We start from the raw sequence: 18132 nt of genomic DNA on the forward strand, positions 1-18132 counted from the left end.
TAGACACCAAGCAGGCCCAGACCCTTGTCTCCCACCTCTCTGAGCAGTCTTTAAACTCATATAAAGAGCCTCGAGAATGAATGGGGGTGAGTTCAGAGCTGTGCCCATTGAAGGTTGCAAGGTGCTTGGGTGCTTGCTTTTCCCCTTCCACCCTCAGGCACTTTCTATTTCTGTTAGCACTTCACCTCTTCCCAGTTTCTTGGATTATTTTTTCATTCATAGCTCAAATGAATGACCATTTCCCAGTTGTGTACAATGAGAACTAAAAATGACCTGGATCTGATAGTGTGTGCTGGCTTATTTAAATGCCCATTGGTTTTATAAATATTGCCTTGTTGGAGCATGATGAGCATTCTACTAGGAGCAGATCTTGGAGCTCCAGTCTTGGCTCTGCCTTAAACTTGCCTTGTAATTTCAGACAAGTCTCTGTTCTCTCTGGACCTCAGTTTACCCATCTGGAAAATGATGCATATGGATTCAGTCCCTTGGATCTTCCAGCTGTGCTACACTGCAAATTAGACAATTCCACACTCATCATCAAATGCTGCCTTTGACATAGCCTTTCAAGAGTGTTGTGTGAGGCAGTGTAGCATATAGATTAGAAGTCTATGCTCTAGAGCTAGACATAGGCTCAAATTCAGACGCCCCTTCTTAATAGCTATGTGAACTTGAGCAACTGAGTTGGCCTCTCTAAGCCTATTTCTTTATTTATAATATGAGTATATTAATTCTTCTCTTTTAATGCTATTGTGAAGATGAAATGAGGTGGAGTGTGAAAACATTTAGCACAGTATCTAGCACATAATAAGCCTCACTAAGGGGCATCTTTTGTTATTATGTTCCTTACTGTAAAGGAGAAAACCCTGTCTGTGCACCTCCTTGGACTTTCTGAAGACAGAGATCCTGAGAAAGTCTTGGGGAACCAGAAATTGCTGCATAAACTTCTGGCATTGCATACTACAAAATTTTACTGGAGAAGTGCTGTGTTAGGAGGAGACATTTTTAAAAAATCTCAGTTATTTCTAGGCCACATGAATATGTCTAAATTTTCTGACATCAATACTCTGCACAGAAAGAAGATGTCTTGGTTTCTTAGTGCTGCTATAACAAAAATATAAGTGAGTGGTTTTAATGAATGGAAATGTATTTTCTCACAGTTTAGGAGGTTGAAGTTTGAATTCAAGGTGTTGGCTCTAGGGGAAGCTTTCTCTGTGTCAGCTCTGATACAGCCTTATTAACATAACAAAGAAAAACCTATTCCCAGATGAGATTACCTCCACGTGGATAGGGGTTAGACTCACAATACATATTTTGAGGTAACACAATTCAATCCACAGCAGAAGCCTAGTTCAAGGAAGGACTTGTTGCTCTCAGTATATGAGCTGCTTTATGGGAATGGGGTGGGGTGATGGAAGAGAGCATAGTTGCAGAGTTTTAGCTTGGACAACATGTATGGAATAGTGGGAGGGAAGGCTGCATGGCCCTCTGGGCCCCTCTGCCTCCTAGGTCATCACTTCTACCCAGCAAAGCCCCCACTGCCAGGAAGCCTGCTCTGCCTTTGAACTGCAGCTTTGAATGCCTTGTGAATGAGATGATTTTTTCATGTATCCAGGGATTTCTTACATCTGTAGGAAATTATAAGGAGAAAGGAATAGCTGAATGATTTTAAAGACTCATGGCAAATTGCCCTTCCCATAGTTGCTCTACTGATATTATGGTAACTTTGATTAGGTCTCAGCCTTGGTAATGGTGATTGAGGCCAGAAGAGATTATTTTTGTGATTTGTTCCTCTCAGTTTTCCCCTGGGGTACATCATCTCCCACCTTCTTTTTAAAGAGAATGTCTGATAGTTAATCTCCTTTCTTAGTTTAAGAGAAACATTTGATCCCTTAATTTCTAAGCCTTGGGGGCTACTTTTCTTTCTTTCTCACTCACTCATGCACCCCATTTGGTCCTCAAGACAGCTCCTGTTTGAGAGAGCAGAGCAAGTGTTGTTATACTCATTTCACAGATAAGAAAATGAAGACCTTGCTAAAGATCACAAGATAAATTAGGAGCAAAGCCAAGAGTTGAGCTTGAGTCTTTCTGGCTCCAAGCCCAGTCCAGTATCTGCCACCTTCTGCTGCCACCTTTTTCTTAAGGAAGGTTGTGCAATCTACTTCCGTAGAGTAGCAACCCCAAGGAGGGGTTGCTATGAGTCAAAATCAACTTGACGACAGTGAGTTTTTTTGAGTACTTTATAGAGAAGAGCCAGTGGTTAATTGCTCTACTACAACCAAAAGATGGCCAGTTTGAGCCTGCCAGCTTCTATGGGAGAAACATAGGGCAATCTGCTTCTGCAAAGATTATAGCCTTGAAAATCCCATGGGGCAGTTCTACTCTGTCCTGTAGTGTGGCTATGAGTTGGAATTGACTCAATGACAATGGGTTTGGTTTGGTGATTTGGTACTTTATAGGTCATTGAAGGGATCTTTAGAGATAATTTTGACTATATGAGATTCTGACATTGAAACCTAACTCTTCTTAGCCCTCATCCCCAAAATGTGAGACTCCGTGGAAATAGTATGGTGCACCATCATCACTGTTTTTTTCATCCCAGTAATCTCAAAATCCGAGTGGAAGCTTTTCTTCAATATGACTGATTGACTGTGATAAAATATCAACTCAGGTCAACACTGGCATTTTCACCTTCATTTTTACTTGAGAAGACTGTTCTTTTCTTGAGAAGACTATTTTTACCATCTTCTGAATAACAAAGAGCCGCAGCAGAGCTTAGAAGCCTCCTGGAAGCTCTGGGCCTCAGAGTAGTACCTGTATGTGTCAGTTATTATCATGGTTAACCTTTCATATGTAAATGTGCAAGTGACATCTTGTCTCTTTCTTCCTGCAGTTGGTTACCACAGAAGGACGCTTCCTCAGAGACAGTTTATACAATGAAGGGATTCTAATTGTCTGGGACCCATCTATATACCACTCAGACATCCCAAAGGTAAGTGGCTATCAATAGGAAGTAGGGGTTGGGCCACCTGTTTGCCTACAGATTTTCCTGAATTCCTGGGGTTTTAAAGTCATAGCTGACCCTGTGGATGGGCTATTTTAGTTTTAGGGTGCCCCACCTCATCTGGACTGTTAGGCGCAGAAGTATTCCTGTCCTATACAGGCTGCTCTCTGTGCTCCACCCCACATTGCCAAGTGTTTGTCTCCCAATTACGGTTTGTATGGAAGTAATAGAGGTTGAATTTCTCAGAAGCTGGTGTGGATTGTGTTCATTTAACCTGTCTATTCCTGATGAGCATCAGCAGTAATAGCAATAATCACTATTGCTATTACTATTTAAATTACCACTGCAGATAATATTACCTCACTTCTGTGAGGACAGATTCTTCTCATTTCACTCTCATGACAACTCAAAGAAGTAGACAGAAGCGTGGTTGTTCCTATTTTACAGTTTGGGAAACTGGCATGTGGAGGGGTGAGATCACCTGCCCTGGGATTTGATTTACTAAGCAGAGGGCCCAGGCATGCAACAACAGCTCTTTCAGGGAAGAAGACAAGAGTGTCAGTCTGCTGGAGTCTCACGCTCCTGAGGACAGACCTGTCACTGTTTGCTATGGATGACAGGTGGTTACTCCCTGACGGGGGCTGCAGGGGCCACAGGGGAATGTCTTGAAGGAGGCAAGACAAACAGCACTACTCTTGTGACATTTATTTCTATTGGATCCACCAATAGCTGACAACTCTATCTTAAAGTTCATATTTGCTCAGGTTAGGACTAGGACTCTGAACCCACAGATGTGGCCACCTGTGTCCTAATTTCCTAAACTTTAGAAATGAGAAGTGGGGTCAGACGGTTCCTAAGACCCCTTTCAGCTCTAGTGATGTGCCCATAGTCTATGATAGTGAAGTCTAAAGCTGTTCCAGGGTCACCATGATCAAATTCCCCATCAGCACAGACTCTGTGCTGAGCTTCAGTCTGCTGTCAAATGACAGCTGTCATGTGGTGTCTGCTCGTAGGAAATGCTATAATCCAGGATTCTCCCTGGTCCTTCTCCTCCTGAGCACTCAAATGAGGATGACTGTCTGAGAGGAACATTGTCAGCGGTACTTCCTCTTCTTGAGAAGACTGTTTCCTTCTCTTGCAGTGGTACCAGCATCCTGACTACAGTTTCTTTAATAACTACAAGAGCTATCGGAAGATGCATCCCAATCAGCCCTTTTACATCCTCAGGCCTCAGATGCCTTGGGAGCTGTGGGACATCCTTCAAGAAATCTCCCCAGAGGCAATTCAGCCAAACCCCCCATCCTCTGGGATGCTTGGTGAGTCTACACTATGGATGGAGTGCTTGCATTTATGTCTAGGGGGACATGCACACACCAGGCCCTGGCCCCTGTGCTAAGGATACAGAGGTGCATAAGGCTCATAAGGTCTTGCACCCCGAGGAATAGTCTGCTGGGCTTGGTTTACCAGGGAAACTCAAATTGAGAATCACCATTACTATTGTAATAGTAATAGTAAACAGAAACCCCAGAAAAACAATCCCTCCAAAGCTGAGGTCATGAACTGCTGGCCCCATCAGCAGAGCTATGGGATGCTAGGGTGGTTTGTTGGGCAAGACTCATCTCTGCTCCCTCTCCAGGCATTATGATCATGCTGACACTGTGTGACCAGGTGGACATTTATGAGTTCCTACCATCCAAGCGCAAGACTGATGTGTGCTACTACTACCAAAAGTTCTTCGACAGTGCCTGCACAATGGGCGCCTACCATCCGCTCCTCTTTGAGAAGAACATGGTGAAGCACCTGAACCAGGGTACAGATGAGGACATTTACCTGCATGGAAAAGCCACACTGCCTGGCTTCCGGAGCATTCACTGCTAAGCATGGGCTCCCTGACCAAGCCTCTCACATTTCTCCATAGGACATTGCCCAATTGGTCTCTTAGCTACCCTGGGCCTGGGCAGACCACATTCCTGAGCAATCTCAATCTGCTCCTTGCATTGTAGCACCTTCTGTCAGCACAGCTCTGGGACTTCCAAGCTCTTAGAGGAAGAGCCAGGTCCAGCCTTCCCTGTAGCCACAAAAAAGGAGGAAACCAACCTCTCCCCCCACACTTGTATATACACACTTAGCATTCTTTCCAGACAGAGTCCTTCTTTCCTTTCACACAGGTAGATATGAATCTACAGGTAGATCCACCTTTCCCACCAGGGCTGCCAAAGCTAGGCTTTGTGTGTCCTCTTGGATGATGTCGTTCTCTCAAGCCAGCACTCTACATTTTGCTTGAAATTTGTACCTCAATACTGATTTCATGTTCTGAAGAAATTCCCCCAAATTATGAATGTGCTCAGTGCAGGATGACTGTAGGGGGCAAGTGGTATAAGACATAGGAAGCATGCTTGATTGCTCTGGAACAAAGTTGCTCCCAAGGTCCATGGTTTTGGAATCATCTGGGTGAGGCAGTGCTCCTATCTTTCTGGCAGGTTTGGCAGGTACTTAGCCTGGGTGCTCATGAGCACAGGTCTTGATGAGCCTACCTTCCCTCTCTGAAATGATATGAAAGAGACTGAAAAATGTGGTCTCCATTCTTAAGTTGCTCACAGTCTAGTGGGAGAGAATGGCATGTACACGGACAGTTAGGACTCAGTGTGCTTAAAGCACTGGGTGTTAGCGGAGAAATAGGCTTGCTGGGCTGACTGGTTTGGCACACAGTAAGGCCATAGAGCAATTTGTCTGTGGGTCACAGAGGACTTCATACAAATGGGGGTGTCTGTGTGGATCTTAGAGGAAGAGGAGAAACGTGTAAAGTCATTTTTGCCTAAGCATTTGCATTTTCCTTTTTGCCTTTGTCACTCATGTTATTCTCTAAGCCCTGCCTAAAGTTATAGGCACAAGATAGCTATTGAGGGAGCCCCATTAACCATGCCTGAGGCAGCAGAGTGCAGCCCCATGGCAGACACCAGGCAAGCCTGATGCCAATAGTCCATTTTCTCTAGGCTTGGTCTAACCCCATCCTATCAGCTGATTTGGGAGATTGGATTCCAACTCTTCCCTTTAATGCCGAGCCCAAACCTCCTCCTAACTGCCATCTTTTTTTTTCTCTTTAAGTGTCTCCCCCTTCCCCTGCCTAATTACTTTTAAGCATTTTCTGTTTTAAAAGTGTACTGATCATATTGCTTTAACCTTCTGGGAAAGGTCTCTCAAGGAGGTGGGGAGGTGGTTCCCTAGGGCTTAAAGCTATTTTCATAGGTCAGAACCTTGGAGATCATAACTAATTCCCCTCATGGTGTGCAGGTGCATGGTATCAGATGTCCATGCCCTCCATCTCCCACCCCCACCCCCAGGGAGCAACATCAGAGCCTTCCTTCCCCCTAGCAGTGGTTGCCCATGTTTGCATACATGCTCTCCAGATAGCTGTGCTAAGTACAACTCCCCTCCCCACTTCCCCCTGTGAATGACACTGGACAGGTCTGCCACTGGCAAGAAGTTAAACTGCTTGCTCAGGGCCACAGTGTAATGCAGTGGGGCCAGGGCTCCTAGCCCAGGCTTCTAAATTTGCAGTGTGGCTCTGCATGCTCAATGAGTTCTAAGGTGTGAGCTTCAGACAGTGGACTTGGAACTGGGGTCCTCATTTATTGCCAAACCCCTACTGTATGTAGGCAGAAGAAAAAGCACTGGACTGAGAAGTCCTGGGTTTTCAAAGTGATGTTTCCCTATTTACTAACTGTGCCACCTTGGCACACTCCCTTCCCTGAGCCTCTGTTTCCACATCTGTAAAATGGAGGTGATCATCCTACCTCACCGGGCTGTTGTGAGGATTTTATGAAAGCACCTGTCCTAGCTCTGTACCTGACACTTAGCAGGTGCTCAGTACATGCCGGTTTCCACCCTTCCTTTACTAATGACTACTAATGACCTGCTGTGTGCTTACACCTGGGCTGAGCTGGACCCTGCTGCTGGGGTTGCCAGAGAGGAGGCCTTGTCCTCAGGGAATTAACTGTCTTATTGAGAGTCAACAACTACCCTGTTTGCAACACCCAGGAAACCATCTAAGGCAGTGAGGGCTGCAGAACATACTCCTTTTCCTCACTGCCTGCAGCTCAGGTCTGATTCTGCTTGGGAAGGAGCAGAGAACTCGGGCCACTTAACTGCTGTCTGCAATGAGTCTTTTACACTTCTCTGGGCCCATGTGTTCCTGGCTTGCTGTACCTTGACAAACTCATTGTGATTTTTGCAACTTGAACACCGAGTGCAGAGGAGTGTGGCATTCTATCAGCAGGGGCTACATTTGGTGTGGAGACTGAGACTACACTGGGTTGATGAGAATTTTTAATTTTTATTATTAATATAAGGAATTGTATTAATTTAAGTATGACTATGAAGTTTACAGAATTTTAAATTCTGTGCTCTCTATATGTGGAAACTTTTGTAAAATGTTGCGAAATGTTATTGGTGGTGTGATGAGTTGTTCAATATTTGTGGCAGATAATTTAAGAATGATGATTGAATGCTGCAGGGATGCCTCTGCTGTTTGGGGTTCTGGCTAATTCATAACCATCTCTTCATCCTATATCATGAAGTCCTCTAATCATTCCACAAGTCAAATAAGCTATTGGTATTGGTTTGGCTTTGAGAAATCACTCTCAGAGACTTCCAAAAACATACCTAAGCTAATTCTGAATTACCCAAAGATTAAGGAAAATTTTTAAATAAATTTTTTTTTTAAAGAGAAATAGTTGATGCCTTTCTTCTTACTTGCTAAAGGAATGACTGCTGAGTGTGAACTCATATCTCTAAGGAAGACACATCAGGGACCCTAAATTCCAAATCCTCTTCCACTAGCTGCTCTGGCCTTACCCTCCTTCAATACTCCAGGAAAAGAATGCTTATTTATAACATTTTTGAAAAATTAATTGATTTATTGATATTTCTTCCTTTTGCTTAGATTCAAATAACTAAATTTTCTTATTCCCAGTCCCTTAGGGAAGGGGTACAATAGGGCAGAAACAGAATGAAAGAAATGTCTTACCTTACCTTATCTAAAACCCTTAAGTGAATGATGTCCAAAGGAATAGCCAAAGTGTTTGGATAGAATTCTTGAGGAAGAGCAGAAGTTAGTTGAGAGAGGGTGGTTCCCTTTCTCTACACGCAGCCCATTGCCCCAACTGCCAACCCCCAAATCCCCAACTATAACAGTCTCTTGGGCTGGCCCTGGGAAGACTAGTGAAGGAAGCAGGGCTATGCCTGTCTTCCCAGCCAAAGTTCTGGAGAAATTGCCAGTCTTTGGAGAGTGAGGCTTCATGAGGACTCCAGTCTGGGCAGATGGGACTTTCGGCAACATTGAAGAGATCCCATGCCTGGAGAGACACAAAAGAAGCTACTGAGAAGATCCCCTTCCTGATGAGATCATGGAGGAGAGATGTCTGAGCAGTGCCTTACTGGACAGATAACACCAAAACTCTATTCCCCAAACCCTGTACTCCATTGCCATGGCAGAGTACACTGCCTGGAACTCAGCTGTAACTCCAGATTGACTGAGATTAGGTTTCTGTCATCCCAATAGAATGGAAGTTCAAAATAGAAGCTACAGAAAAATAGATTTCTATCAGTTTGGGAACTGAGATCTGTGCTTGCCAAATTTACCATGGTCTAGGCATCCCTGGGTGGTGCCAATGGTTAATATTATCATTCACTGCTAACCAAAATGGTAGGGGGTTGAGTCCATCCTGAGGGGCCTCAGAAAAAAGGCCTGATGATCTACTCCCAGAAAGTCAGCCACTGAAAATCCTATGGAACTCAGATCTACTCTGACACACATGGGTTGCCATGAGTTGGAATTAATTCAATGGCAAAGCATTGGGTTTTGTGTGTGTGTGTGTGGAGTTTTATTTGGGAGAAGAAGGAAGCAAGTCACAAAGGCAGAGGCCACTGGAGAGATACCAACCTTCAACCTCCAAACTGTTCCCCAAAGAGCTTTCCTCACTGACAGAAGCATAACTCTCAGTCTCTTTGTTTTGATCAAATGCATCACAGCTTGGATGTGCTGAACTCACAGAGTATCTTGCCTCTGAGTCATTAGGACAGGGAGAATGGGTGCACCATGACTATGCGATTGCTACCCGCATGCTGGGAGCTCTGGCAGCATAGTGGCTAAGGCACTTGACTGCTAACCAGAAGGCTGGTGGTTCAAATCTACCAGCCACTCCTCAGAAGGAAGATAGGGCAATCTACTTCCATAGTGATACTGCCTCGGAAACCCAAGGAGGGTCGCTATGAGTCAGATCCGACTCGACAGCACATTAACAACAACAACAACAACCTGCACTGTGATAGTTGAAGATGTGTCAACTTGGCTGGACTCCAGTTGTGAGTGGTGGTTCCCATGATGGGATCAGATGACTGAGTTCTGAGCGGCCGGTCTGCCCAAGGGGAGTTTTCCCAGGGGTGTGGCCTACCTGCAATGCTATTCCAAGGACAAGCTGGAAGAACGGCATTCCGGACTATATACTTCCTTGAGTGAGCGGCTTGCCGCTCACCCTGGAGGTTTCGGATTCATCCTTTGTTGGGAACAGCAACCAGCATGCTGCATGCCAGCTTGAGTCTCTCGGCTCTGTTGTGCTTACGGGAACCAGGCGGCTCCGGGCCTCATCTCCTCCAGAGACGAACTTTGTGGCTTGAACTCCTCTGCCGTGCGTGTGAAAGCCAGGCAGCTCCGGGCCCCATCCCCCTCCAGAGACGAACTTTTCAGCTTGAACTTGTCGGCTTCTACACGCTTGTGAGCCATTTACCTAAGATAAATCTCTCTCTCTCTCTCTTTCTCTCTCTATAAATATATATATACACTTTGCTGGTTTTTGTGTTTCTCTAGAGAACCCAATCCAACACACGCACGCTAATAGCAGTTTCTTGCTTGTGTGACCTTGGATTCCACTTCCCTTGTTGGCACTCAGACCAGCCTTCCAGGAAGTGGTGTAATTATCACTCCCAAGTCAGCTTCCACTCCCACTGGGATAGGAATGCTTTAACTCAGAAAATTCACCCCCTATGGACTGGAATAAAGAACTCTGGGGTTCTAGTAATTAAGGAATTTGGCTGCTAACCAGCCAAATTTGGTGGTTTGAACCCACCAGCTGCTCTGTGGAAGAAAGTTGAGGCAGTCTACTTCTGTAAAGATTTATAGCCATGGAAGCCTAATGGGGGTAGCTATCAGCTGGAATCGACTCGATGACAGTGAAATGGGCTGGAATAACAGCATCAGTTCCAGGAGAGAGGAAAAGGACTACCCAAACCAAAACCAAACCCGTTACCGTTGAGTCAATTCCAACACACAGTGAACACATAGGACAAAATAGAACTACTTTTTAGGGTTTCCAAGGTTGTAATGTTTACAGAAGCAGACAGCTACATCTTTCTCTCACGGAATAGTTGGTGGGTTAGAACTGTGGACCTTTCAGTTAGCAGCCAAACTCTTTAACCATTGCACCACCAGGACTCCCTCCAGGATTAACTGGGAAATTTGTTTACAGTAGAGATGGGCATTCTGTTCTACCCAGTGACTACTTTTTGAGCACCCACCATGTGCCAGGCACTGGGAGACAGTGAAGAAGACTCACAATACCTGCCTTCCAAGAAATCAGAGCCTTTGAGAATGGTCTGGCCCTACCTTTTGCATAAATATTACTGTGATAATGGGAGAGAATAGTGATGTCATTCTCTGGAAAGCTAAACCTGGATAGTATTGCTAGTGTTGCAAGAGTAGTGATGTTAAGTATGTGTTCATAACTGCCCATGAGAAAAATACTATGTAGATACCAAATACGAAGAAATGCTACACAAGTTGTACCCAATTTACAACAGGGTTCTATTACAACACCTCTGTGGTAAGTTGCTTCTGACATAGTTGAATACCTCATTTTTTTCATTATCATTGCCTTTTATTATTAATAACTTTATAAATCTGATTTTTATTTGCCTTTGGAAAACTTGCAGGTATCTTTTAATACATACTTACATTAAAAATACACAAAAAGATATACTCCAATGATGAAGAAGAGTTGGATAACAATGACATGTTTGAAGTTGTGGTAGCAATTTCACTTGCGGAAGGTTTTGGATCACCTAGATTATCCGTAGGAATAAGGGTGGTATTTCTAGTCAGAAAATTAGACAGATTTTTGTATGGTCCTTTCCTTTTTTTCTTCATAATTTCACAGTAACATTTCACTGCTTTCTGAAACTGCCTATCAACTTTAGCAAAGTGATCAGCATTTGGGTCTGTGTTTTCAAGCAACTGAAGCCCCTGGTTTAGTTTAGAAAACTAAATCTATACAACAGTATTTAGAATAGTAAATCATAAAATTGAACATCTGTGCATGAATATCTGAGAATACTAACAATAGCAATTACACATTGCAACACTATGTAGCATGTATTACTAACGATAAGATGTACACACACATACAAAAAAGATGGTGGTAAATGCAGTTTGTTATGACTTGGAGACTACTTGTAATTCAAGGTAAAGTCTTGAGGAAAGGACAAGACCTTGCCATTTTTAAATTTTTTTTTTTTTTTTCTGATTGTAGAAGTCATGCATAGTCATTGTCAAAAGAGCATAACATCATAAGTGTGGGGAGAGACACCTTTTGCAGCCTACTGTTCAAAACACAAAGTGTATATATTTCGACACGAATAAATATCATACATAAGTATTCTATACTTTCAAATAAAAAATATATATCATGAGAATGCCTCCATATGATTAAGTACCCCTTTGTACACATGCTTTGCAATAACTGCATCATATATTCTATCATAGGGAGTGTCAAAATTTACTCACAAATATTTGTACCTATAAGTATTTGTCCTCACCTCCGATTATGTTCTGAGGTGAGTGCAGTGGGTTGGGTTGGGTAATCTTCTCCCCTCAGGTATGGTGGCTGGGAGACTCTCAGAATCATCTTAAGGGACCATTTTAGAGAATTGGAAAAAGACCAGATGATAAACTAGAGACAGCATTACAAGACTGCTAGAAACTTTGTAACTTTATCTAGTTTATTCCTTCATTCTTCTCTTTCACCACAGAAATTAGGAGTAAAAACATAGAAAAGGAAGAGTGCTTGCATTAGCTATATATTGCTACCTAACAAGTAACCGCTAAATTTAGCTGCTTAAAGCAACAATAAACATTTATTATATCACCACAGTTTCTATGAGACAGGATTTTGGGAGTGGTTAGCTGAGTGGTTCTGGCTTGGGGTATCAACAGTCAAGATGTTGCCCAGAGCTACAGTTATCTGAAGGTTTAACTGGAGTTGGATGCTTTACTTCCCAGATGGCTCACTCACATGGCTGGCACATTCCTACTGGCTGCTGGCAGGAGGCCTCTCAGTTCTTTGCATGTAGACTTTTCCACAGGTGCATCCTTAGAACAGGTTACTAGGAGCTCTGGTGGCATAGTGCCTAAGGCACTTGACTGCTAACCAGAAGGCTGGCACTGCAAATCCACCGGCCACTCCTTGAAAGGAAGGTTGGGCAATCTACTTACGTAGAAATACCACCTTGGAAACCCAAGGAGGGGTTGCTATGAGTTGAATTCAACTTGAAGGCAGTGGGTTTGGTTTGGTTTTTTATTTGTTACAAGGATTACCACTATTTAGTGTGAGCAAGGATTGCATAAGGAGATGCACACCTTAGATAAGGTGAGGATCACTGGGCCCATTTTGGATGGTGGTTGCTGTAGTCTGCCCTGTTGACTAAGTCATACATCTTTCTCTTAATTTCAAAGTACATTTGCCACTCCCAATCCCCACTCCTCTAAGTCTCATGCCTCTACTCAGCATCAATCCTTTTGCACTGTGACATTCCCATTTTTGATGCTATTAATTTGATCTATTTATCACTGTTGTAGGACATCTTCAAATAATTTTTCAAAAATACACAAATTGTATATCTGAAAATGTTTTTCTGTTTAACACATGAATGACAATTTGCCTGGGTATAAAGTCCTAGGGATAACAATTATTTTCCCTCAAAACACTGCACAGTGAAAGCATATTCCTATCCATTCATAAGATTCAAGAGTTAGCATAGAAGGCATAAATCAGGCAGAGTTAAAATTTTTTTTTTTTGTTGTTAGGTGCCGTCGAGTCATTTCCGACTCATAGTGACCCCACGAACAGCAGAACTAAACACTGCCCAATCCCACGCCAGCTCCATGATCCCTGCTATACTTGAGCCCATCATCGCAGCCACCGTGTCAATACATCTCGCTGAAGGCCTTCCCCTCTTAGTTAAAATTGTTGTTGTTGTTGTTATGTGCCATCGAGTCGGCCTGACTCATAGCGACCCCTCCTTGGGTTTCCGAGGCAGTATCACTACGGAAGTAGGATTGCCCAACCTTCCTTCCGAGGAGTGGCTGGTGGGTTTGAACCGCCAGCCGTCTGGTTAGCAGGCAAGTGTCTTAGCCACTATGCTACCAGAGCTCACTAGTTAAAATTACTCCTGAAAAATCCCTCAAATGCCCAAGTTATCTTTTATCTAATATCTTTGTAGACCCTCTGTAAATTCTTATGTCATAGATACTAAAGTCATTTTGGGAGCTCTGTTAGCGTAGTAGCTAAGGCACTTGACTGCTAACCAGGAGGCTGGTGGTTCAAATCCACCAGCCACTGCTTGGGCAATCTACTTCTGTAGTGATACTGCCTTGGAAACCCAAGGAGGGGTCCCTATGAGTCAGGTCTGACTTGACGACACATAACAACAACAAAAGTCATTTACTTTTAAGTCTTTTAAAATTTTTCTTTAAAATAATGAATGGACTTTCAGTGGAAAAGAAACATACATATAAACAAAATATGATGTATTTTTATTTTAGTTACACAATTGTTACACATTATCTTTAGAAAAATTAAACATTCAGGTAGTAAAAAGAAAAGCACCTTTTGTATTTCCCTTCAAATTGAAATTTGTCTCTTTCTTAAGAATGAATTAAATCAACTTCCTGTTATTAAATGTTGTCTTTTCTACCACTTGACATGGTAAAGCCAGCACAACAAAGCCCAAAAGACTTCTAGAATTTCATTTTCAGGCATCTTAGGCTAGAAAATTAGTGTTGGAGATATGCCAGTCCTTTCTGCATTCAAAAATTATTAACAGCTTTATTGAAGTATAATTGACATAAACTGCACATATTTAAAGTGCACAATTTGCTAAGTTTTCACTTTTGTATTACATACCTGTGAAACTTCACCGCAATCAAGATAATGAACATATTCATCATCTCCCGCACCACCACCACCACTAAAAACAAGTTTCTTCAATCACCGTTGCAATCCTACCTTTCCGTTCCTCCCTGCTCCTATCCATCCAGGGCATTTTCTGCTTTTGCACTACAGATTGCTTTGCATTTTCTAGAATTGTATGTAAATGGAACCATGTAGCATATGCCATGTATCTGTATCAGTCAGGGCTCAACTAAAGAAGCAGAACTAGTGAGGAGGGTTGGGAAGGACATATATATTTTATTTATACACACATACATACATATAAAAACATTTTTAAAGGAATTCTCAGAGCATCAAAAGGACATGCTCCACTCTCAGGATGTTGGCTCATGCAGTTATGGAGGCTTATTAAATGGTCTCTTTAACACTGTGTTTAATGCTGGAGTTTGAAGCCCACAGGGTAGGAAGGAAGAGAAGATCATGAATAGGCTAGACACCACCTGCATAAACTGGAACCCCTGGAACATGAGTTGGAACCAGACAAGGACAGACTGAAACTTTCATCCATTCTTGTTGCTTCTGATCTTGAGGATAATGGTATCCTGCAGAAGCCAGGCCCTTTGTTACAGAATTAAACACATACCTGGCTCAAACCCAAACAAGACAAAAACCAAGCCCATTGAGAATGAGTCAATTCCAACTCATAGGGACTTTGTAGCATGGGATAGAACTGCCCCGTTGGGTTTCTAAGGCTGTAAATATTACAGAGACAGACTGCCTCATCTTTCTCCTGTGGAGGGGTTGATGGGTTTGAACCACTGACTTTTTGGTTAGCAGTGGAGTGCTTAATCACTGCTATACCAGGATTCCTTATACCTGAACTCAGAGTCAGAAAAACTGAAGGAAAACCCAGGGAAGGTAGAGCAACTGCAAGCCCAGATGCTGTTGCTCTCCAGTGAGGTGAATTAGCAGATTAGCACCAATTTTTGTTAGTTACAAAATGGCTGCTGCTGCTGCTTCCTTTCTACCCTGCGAACTTTCAAGAAAATCTCCCTTGTGTATCACCATAACATGAAATATATAGGAAAGGAATTCTCAGAAATGTAGTTAAAAAAACTCACTGCCATCAAGTTGAATTCAACTCATAGTGACCCCTCCTTGGGTTTCCAATGCCACTCCTAGGAAGGAAGGTTGGGCAATCGTACTTCTGTAGTGATACCGCCTCAGAAACCCAAGGAGGGGTCGCTATGAGTTGGGTCGGACTCGCCCGCACAAACAACAACAACATCTCAAAGGAAGTAGATTGTCCTATCTTCCTTCTGAGGAGTGGCTGCTGGGTTTGAACCGCCAGTCTTCTTAGCTGTCAAATGCCTTAGGCACTAGGCCACCAGAAATGCAGTTCAACCTAGCAAAATTGACACATTACAAAATCACGTGTTCTTTTTTCTTCTGATTTCTTTTGCTCAGCATACCTAATTGGTTTGAAATTCATCCATGTTATTGTTTGTGTTAAAAACTTATTCCTTTTTATGGCTGAGTAGTATTCCATTTTATAGATATATCAGAATTTGGATTGTTCCAAGTTCATGCTACTATAAATAAAACTGCTATGACCATTCATATACAAGTCTTTCATTTATTTTGGGTAATACCTAGAAGTGGAATGGCTCAGCCAAATGGTCTATATTTAAGTTGAATAACCTGCAACATGCAGATGAAACAACTAGGCTTACTTAAAACAAAGAGCACTTGAAGCATTTACTGATGAAGATTAAAAAAAAAACCAAAAAACTACAGCCTTCAGTATGGATTACATCTCAACATGAAACAAAAACCCTCAGAACTAAATCAATAAGCAACATAATGATAAACAGAGAAAAGATTGAAGTTGTTAAGGATTTCATTTTACTTGAATCCACAATCAATGCCCATGGAAGCAGCAGTCAAGAAATCAAACAATGCATTGCATTGTGTAAATTTGCTGCAAAAGTTTTCTTTAAAGCATTAAAAAGCAAAGATGTCACTTTGAGGCTAAAGTGCAACTCATCCAAGCCATGGTATTTTCAGTCTCCTCATATTCATGCAAAAGTTGGACAATGACTAAGAAAAACTGGAGAAGAATTGATGTCTTTGAATTATGGTGTTGTCTAAGGATTTTAAATATACCATGGACTACTGAAGAACAGACAAATCTGTCTTGGAAGAAGTACAACCAGGATCATCCTCAGGAGCAAGGATGGTGAGACTTTGTCTCATATGCCTTAGACATTTTATCAGAAAGAATAAGTCCTTGGAGAAGGACATCATGCTTGGAAGAGTAGACGGTCAGTGCAAAAGAAGAAGGTCCTCAACAAGCTGGATTGACAGAGTGCCTGCAACAATGGGCTCAAACATAGCAACAATGGTGAGGAGGGTGCAGGACTGGACAGTGTTTCATTCTGTTTACAGAGGGTCACTATGAGTTGGGACCAATTTGAGGGCACCTAACAGCAACAACTAACACATTTTTTGTTGTCTCAGTTATCTAGTGCTGCTATAACAGAAATGCCATAAGTGGATGATTTTAATAAATTCAGAAATTTATTCTCTCCAGTTTAGGAGACTAGAAGTCTGAATTCAGAGTGCTGGCTCTAGGGGAAGGCTTTCTCTCTTTGTCGGCTCTGGAGGAAAGTCCTTGTCTTCTTTCAACACCTGTGGGTCAGGTGTTCTTTGAAGATTACATGTGTCTTGACATCAGTCTTCTCAGAGCATCAAAAGGACATGCTCCACTCTCAGCTCTTCTTTCTTGGTGATAGTAAGGTCCCCCTCTCTCTGCTTCTCTCTATGGCTACTTCTTGCAAGATAAAAGATGATGTAGGTAACCCCCAGGGAAATGCCCCTTTCATCAGATCAGGGCCATGATCTGAGTAAGGGCGGTGCTTCCCTTCCCACCCTAATCCCTTTACAATTGTCTGGCTGATCACATCAGATCATATCATGGGGCCAGATTACATCATTAAATAGCTGCCAAATTACATCATTACAAAACTACCAAACCACTGAAAGTCATGGCCCCACCAAGTCGACAACATATATGCTTGGAGGTTACAAATCAATCCATGACAATGCCTGACCCAAGATTATAAAGATTTTCCATGTTTTCTCTGAAAAGTTTTGTAGTTTTAGATTTTACTTTAGGGCCTTTGATCTATTTTGTATAAATTTTTGTATTAGTATAATAAATGGATCAAAGCTTTTTTTTTTTTTACATATGGATATCCAATTGTTCCAGCAAATATTGTTGAAAACAATATGCTGTCTCCAGTGAAAAGTCTTGGCACTTTTGTCAAAAATAAATGTTTGGTCATATACATATAGATCTATTTCTGGACTCTATTCCATTCCATTTGCCTGTTTGTTTGTCTTTGTGTTAATTGTACACTGACATATTTATTGTACCTTCAACTTTAGTACTCTTTCTCAAAATTGTTTTGAGTTTTTTAGGTCCTTTGCATTTCCAATGCAAATTTCAGAATTAGCTTGTCAATATTTACCAAAGGGGGTCTTCTGAGATAGGTTTGCACTGATACACATATAAATCAATTGTGAGAGAATTGACATCTTAACAATATTATGTCTTCCACTCCATGAATACAGTACATCTCTCCAGTTTTTAAGGTCTTCTTTAATTTCTCTCAGCAATGTCTTGTAGTTCCCAGTGTACAAGTCTTGCATACCTCTTGTCAAATTTATTTCTAAGTATTTAATATTTTTAATGCTGTTGTAAATTTTTTAAAAAAAGTTTCAGTCTGAATCTTTGGTGCCAGTATGTACAAATACAACTGATTTTTGTGTATTGATTTTGTACTGTGTAGTTTTGCTAAACTTACTTCTAGAAGGTTTTTTGTAGATTCTTTGGGATTTTTTTTT

General features: G+C 42.1%; 1 protein-coding gene across 1 annotated transcript in view; it reads left to right on the top strand.

The window, feature by feature from the left end:
• Window positions 1-4879, top strand: part of ST6GAL1 (ST6 beta-galactoside alpha-2,6-sialyltransferase 1) — a 29009-nt gene extending 24130 nt beyond the window's left edge. The window contains exons 3-5 of the mRNA XM_007935991.2: window positions 2891-2989; window positions 4143-4317; window positions 4638-4879. Coding sequence (XP_007934182.1) covers window positions 2891-2989; window positions 4143-4317; window positions 4638-4879 — 516 coding nt within the window. The remainder of the gene's footprint in view (window positions 1-2890; window positions 2990-4142; window positions 4318-4637) is intronic.
• The last annotated feature ends 13253 nt before the right edge of the window (window positions 4880-18132 follow it).

Source organism: Orycteropus afer, unplaced genomic scaffold, assembly GCF_000298275.1.
Source record: "Orycteropus afer afer isolate SDZICR_OR568_19922 unplaced genomic scaffold, OryAfe1.0 scaffold00032, whole genome shotgun sequence".
Lineage (NCBI taxonomy): Eukaryota > Metazoa > Chordata > Mammalia > Tubulidentata > Orycteropodidae > Orycteropus > Orycteropus afer.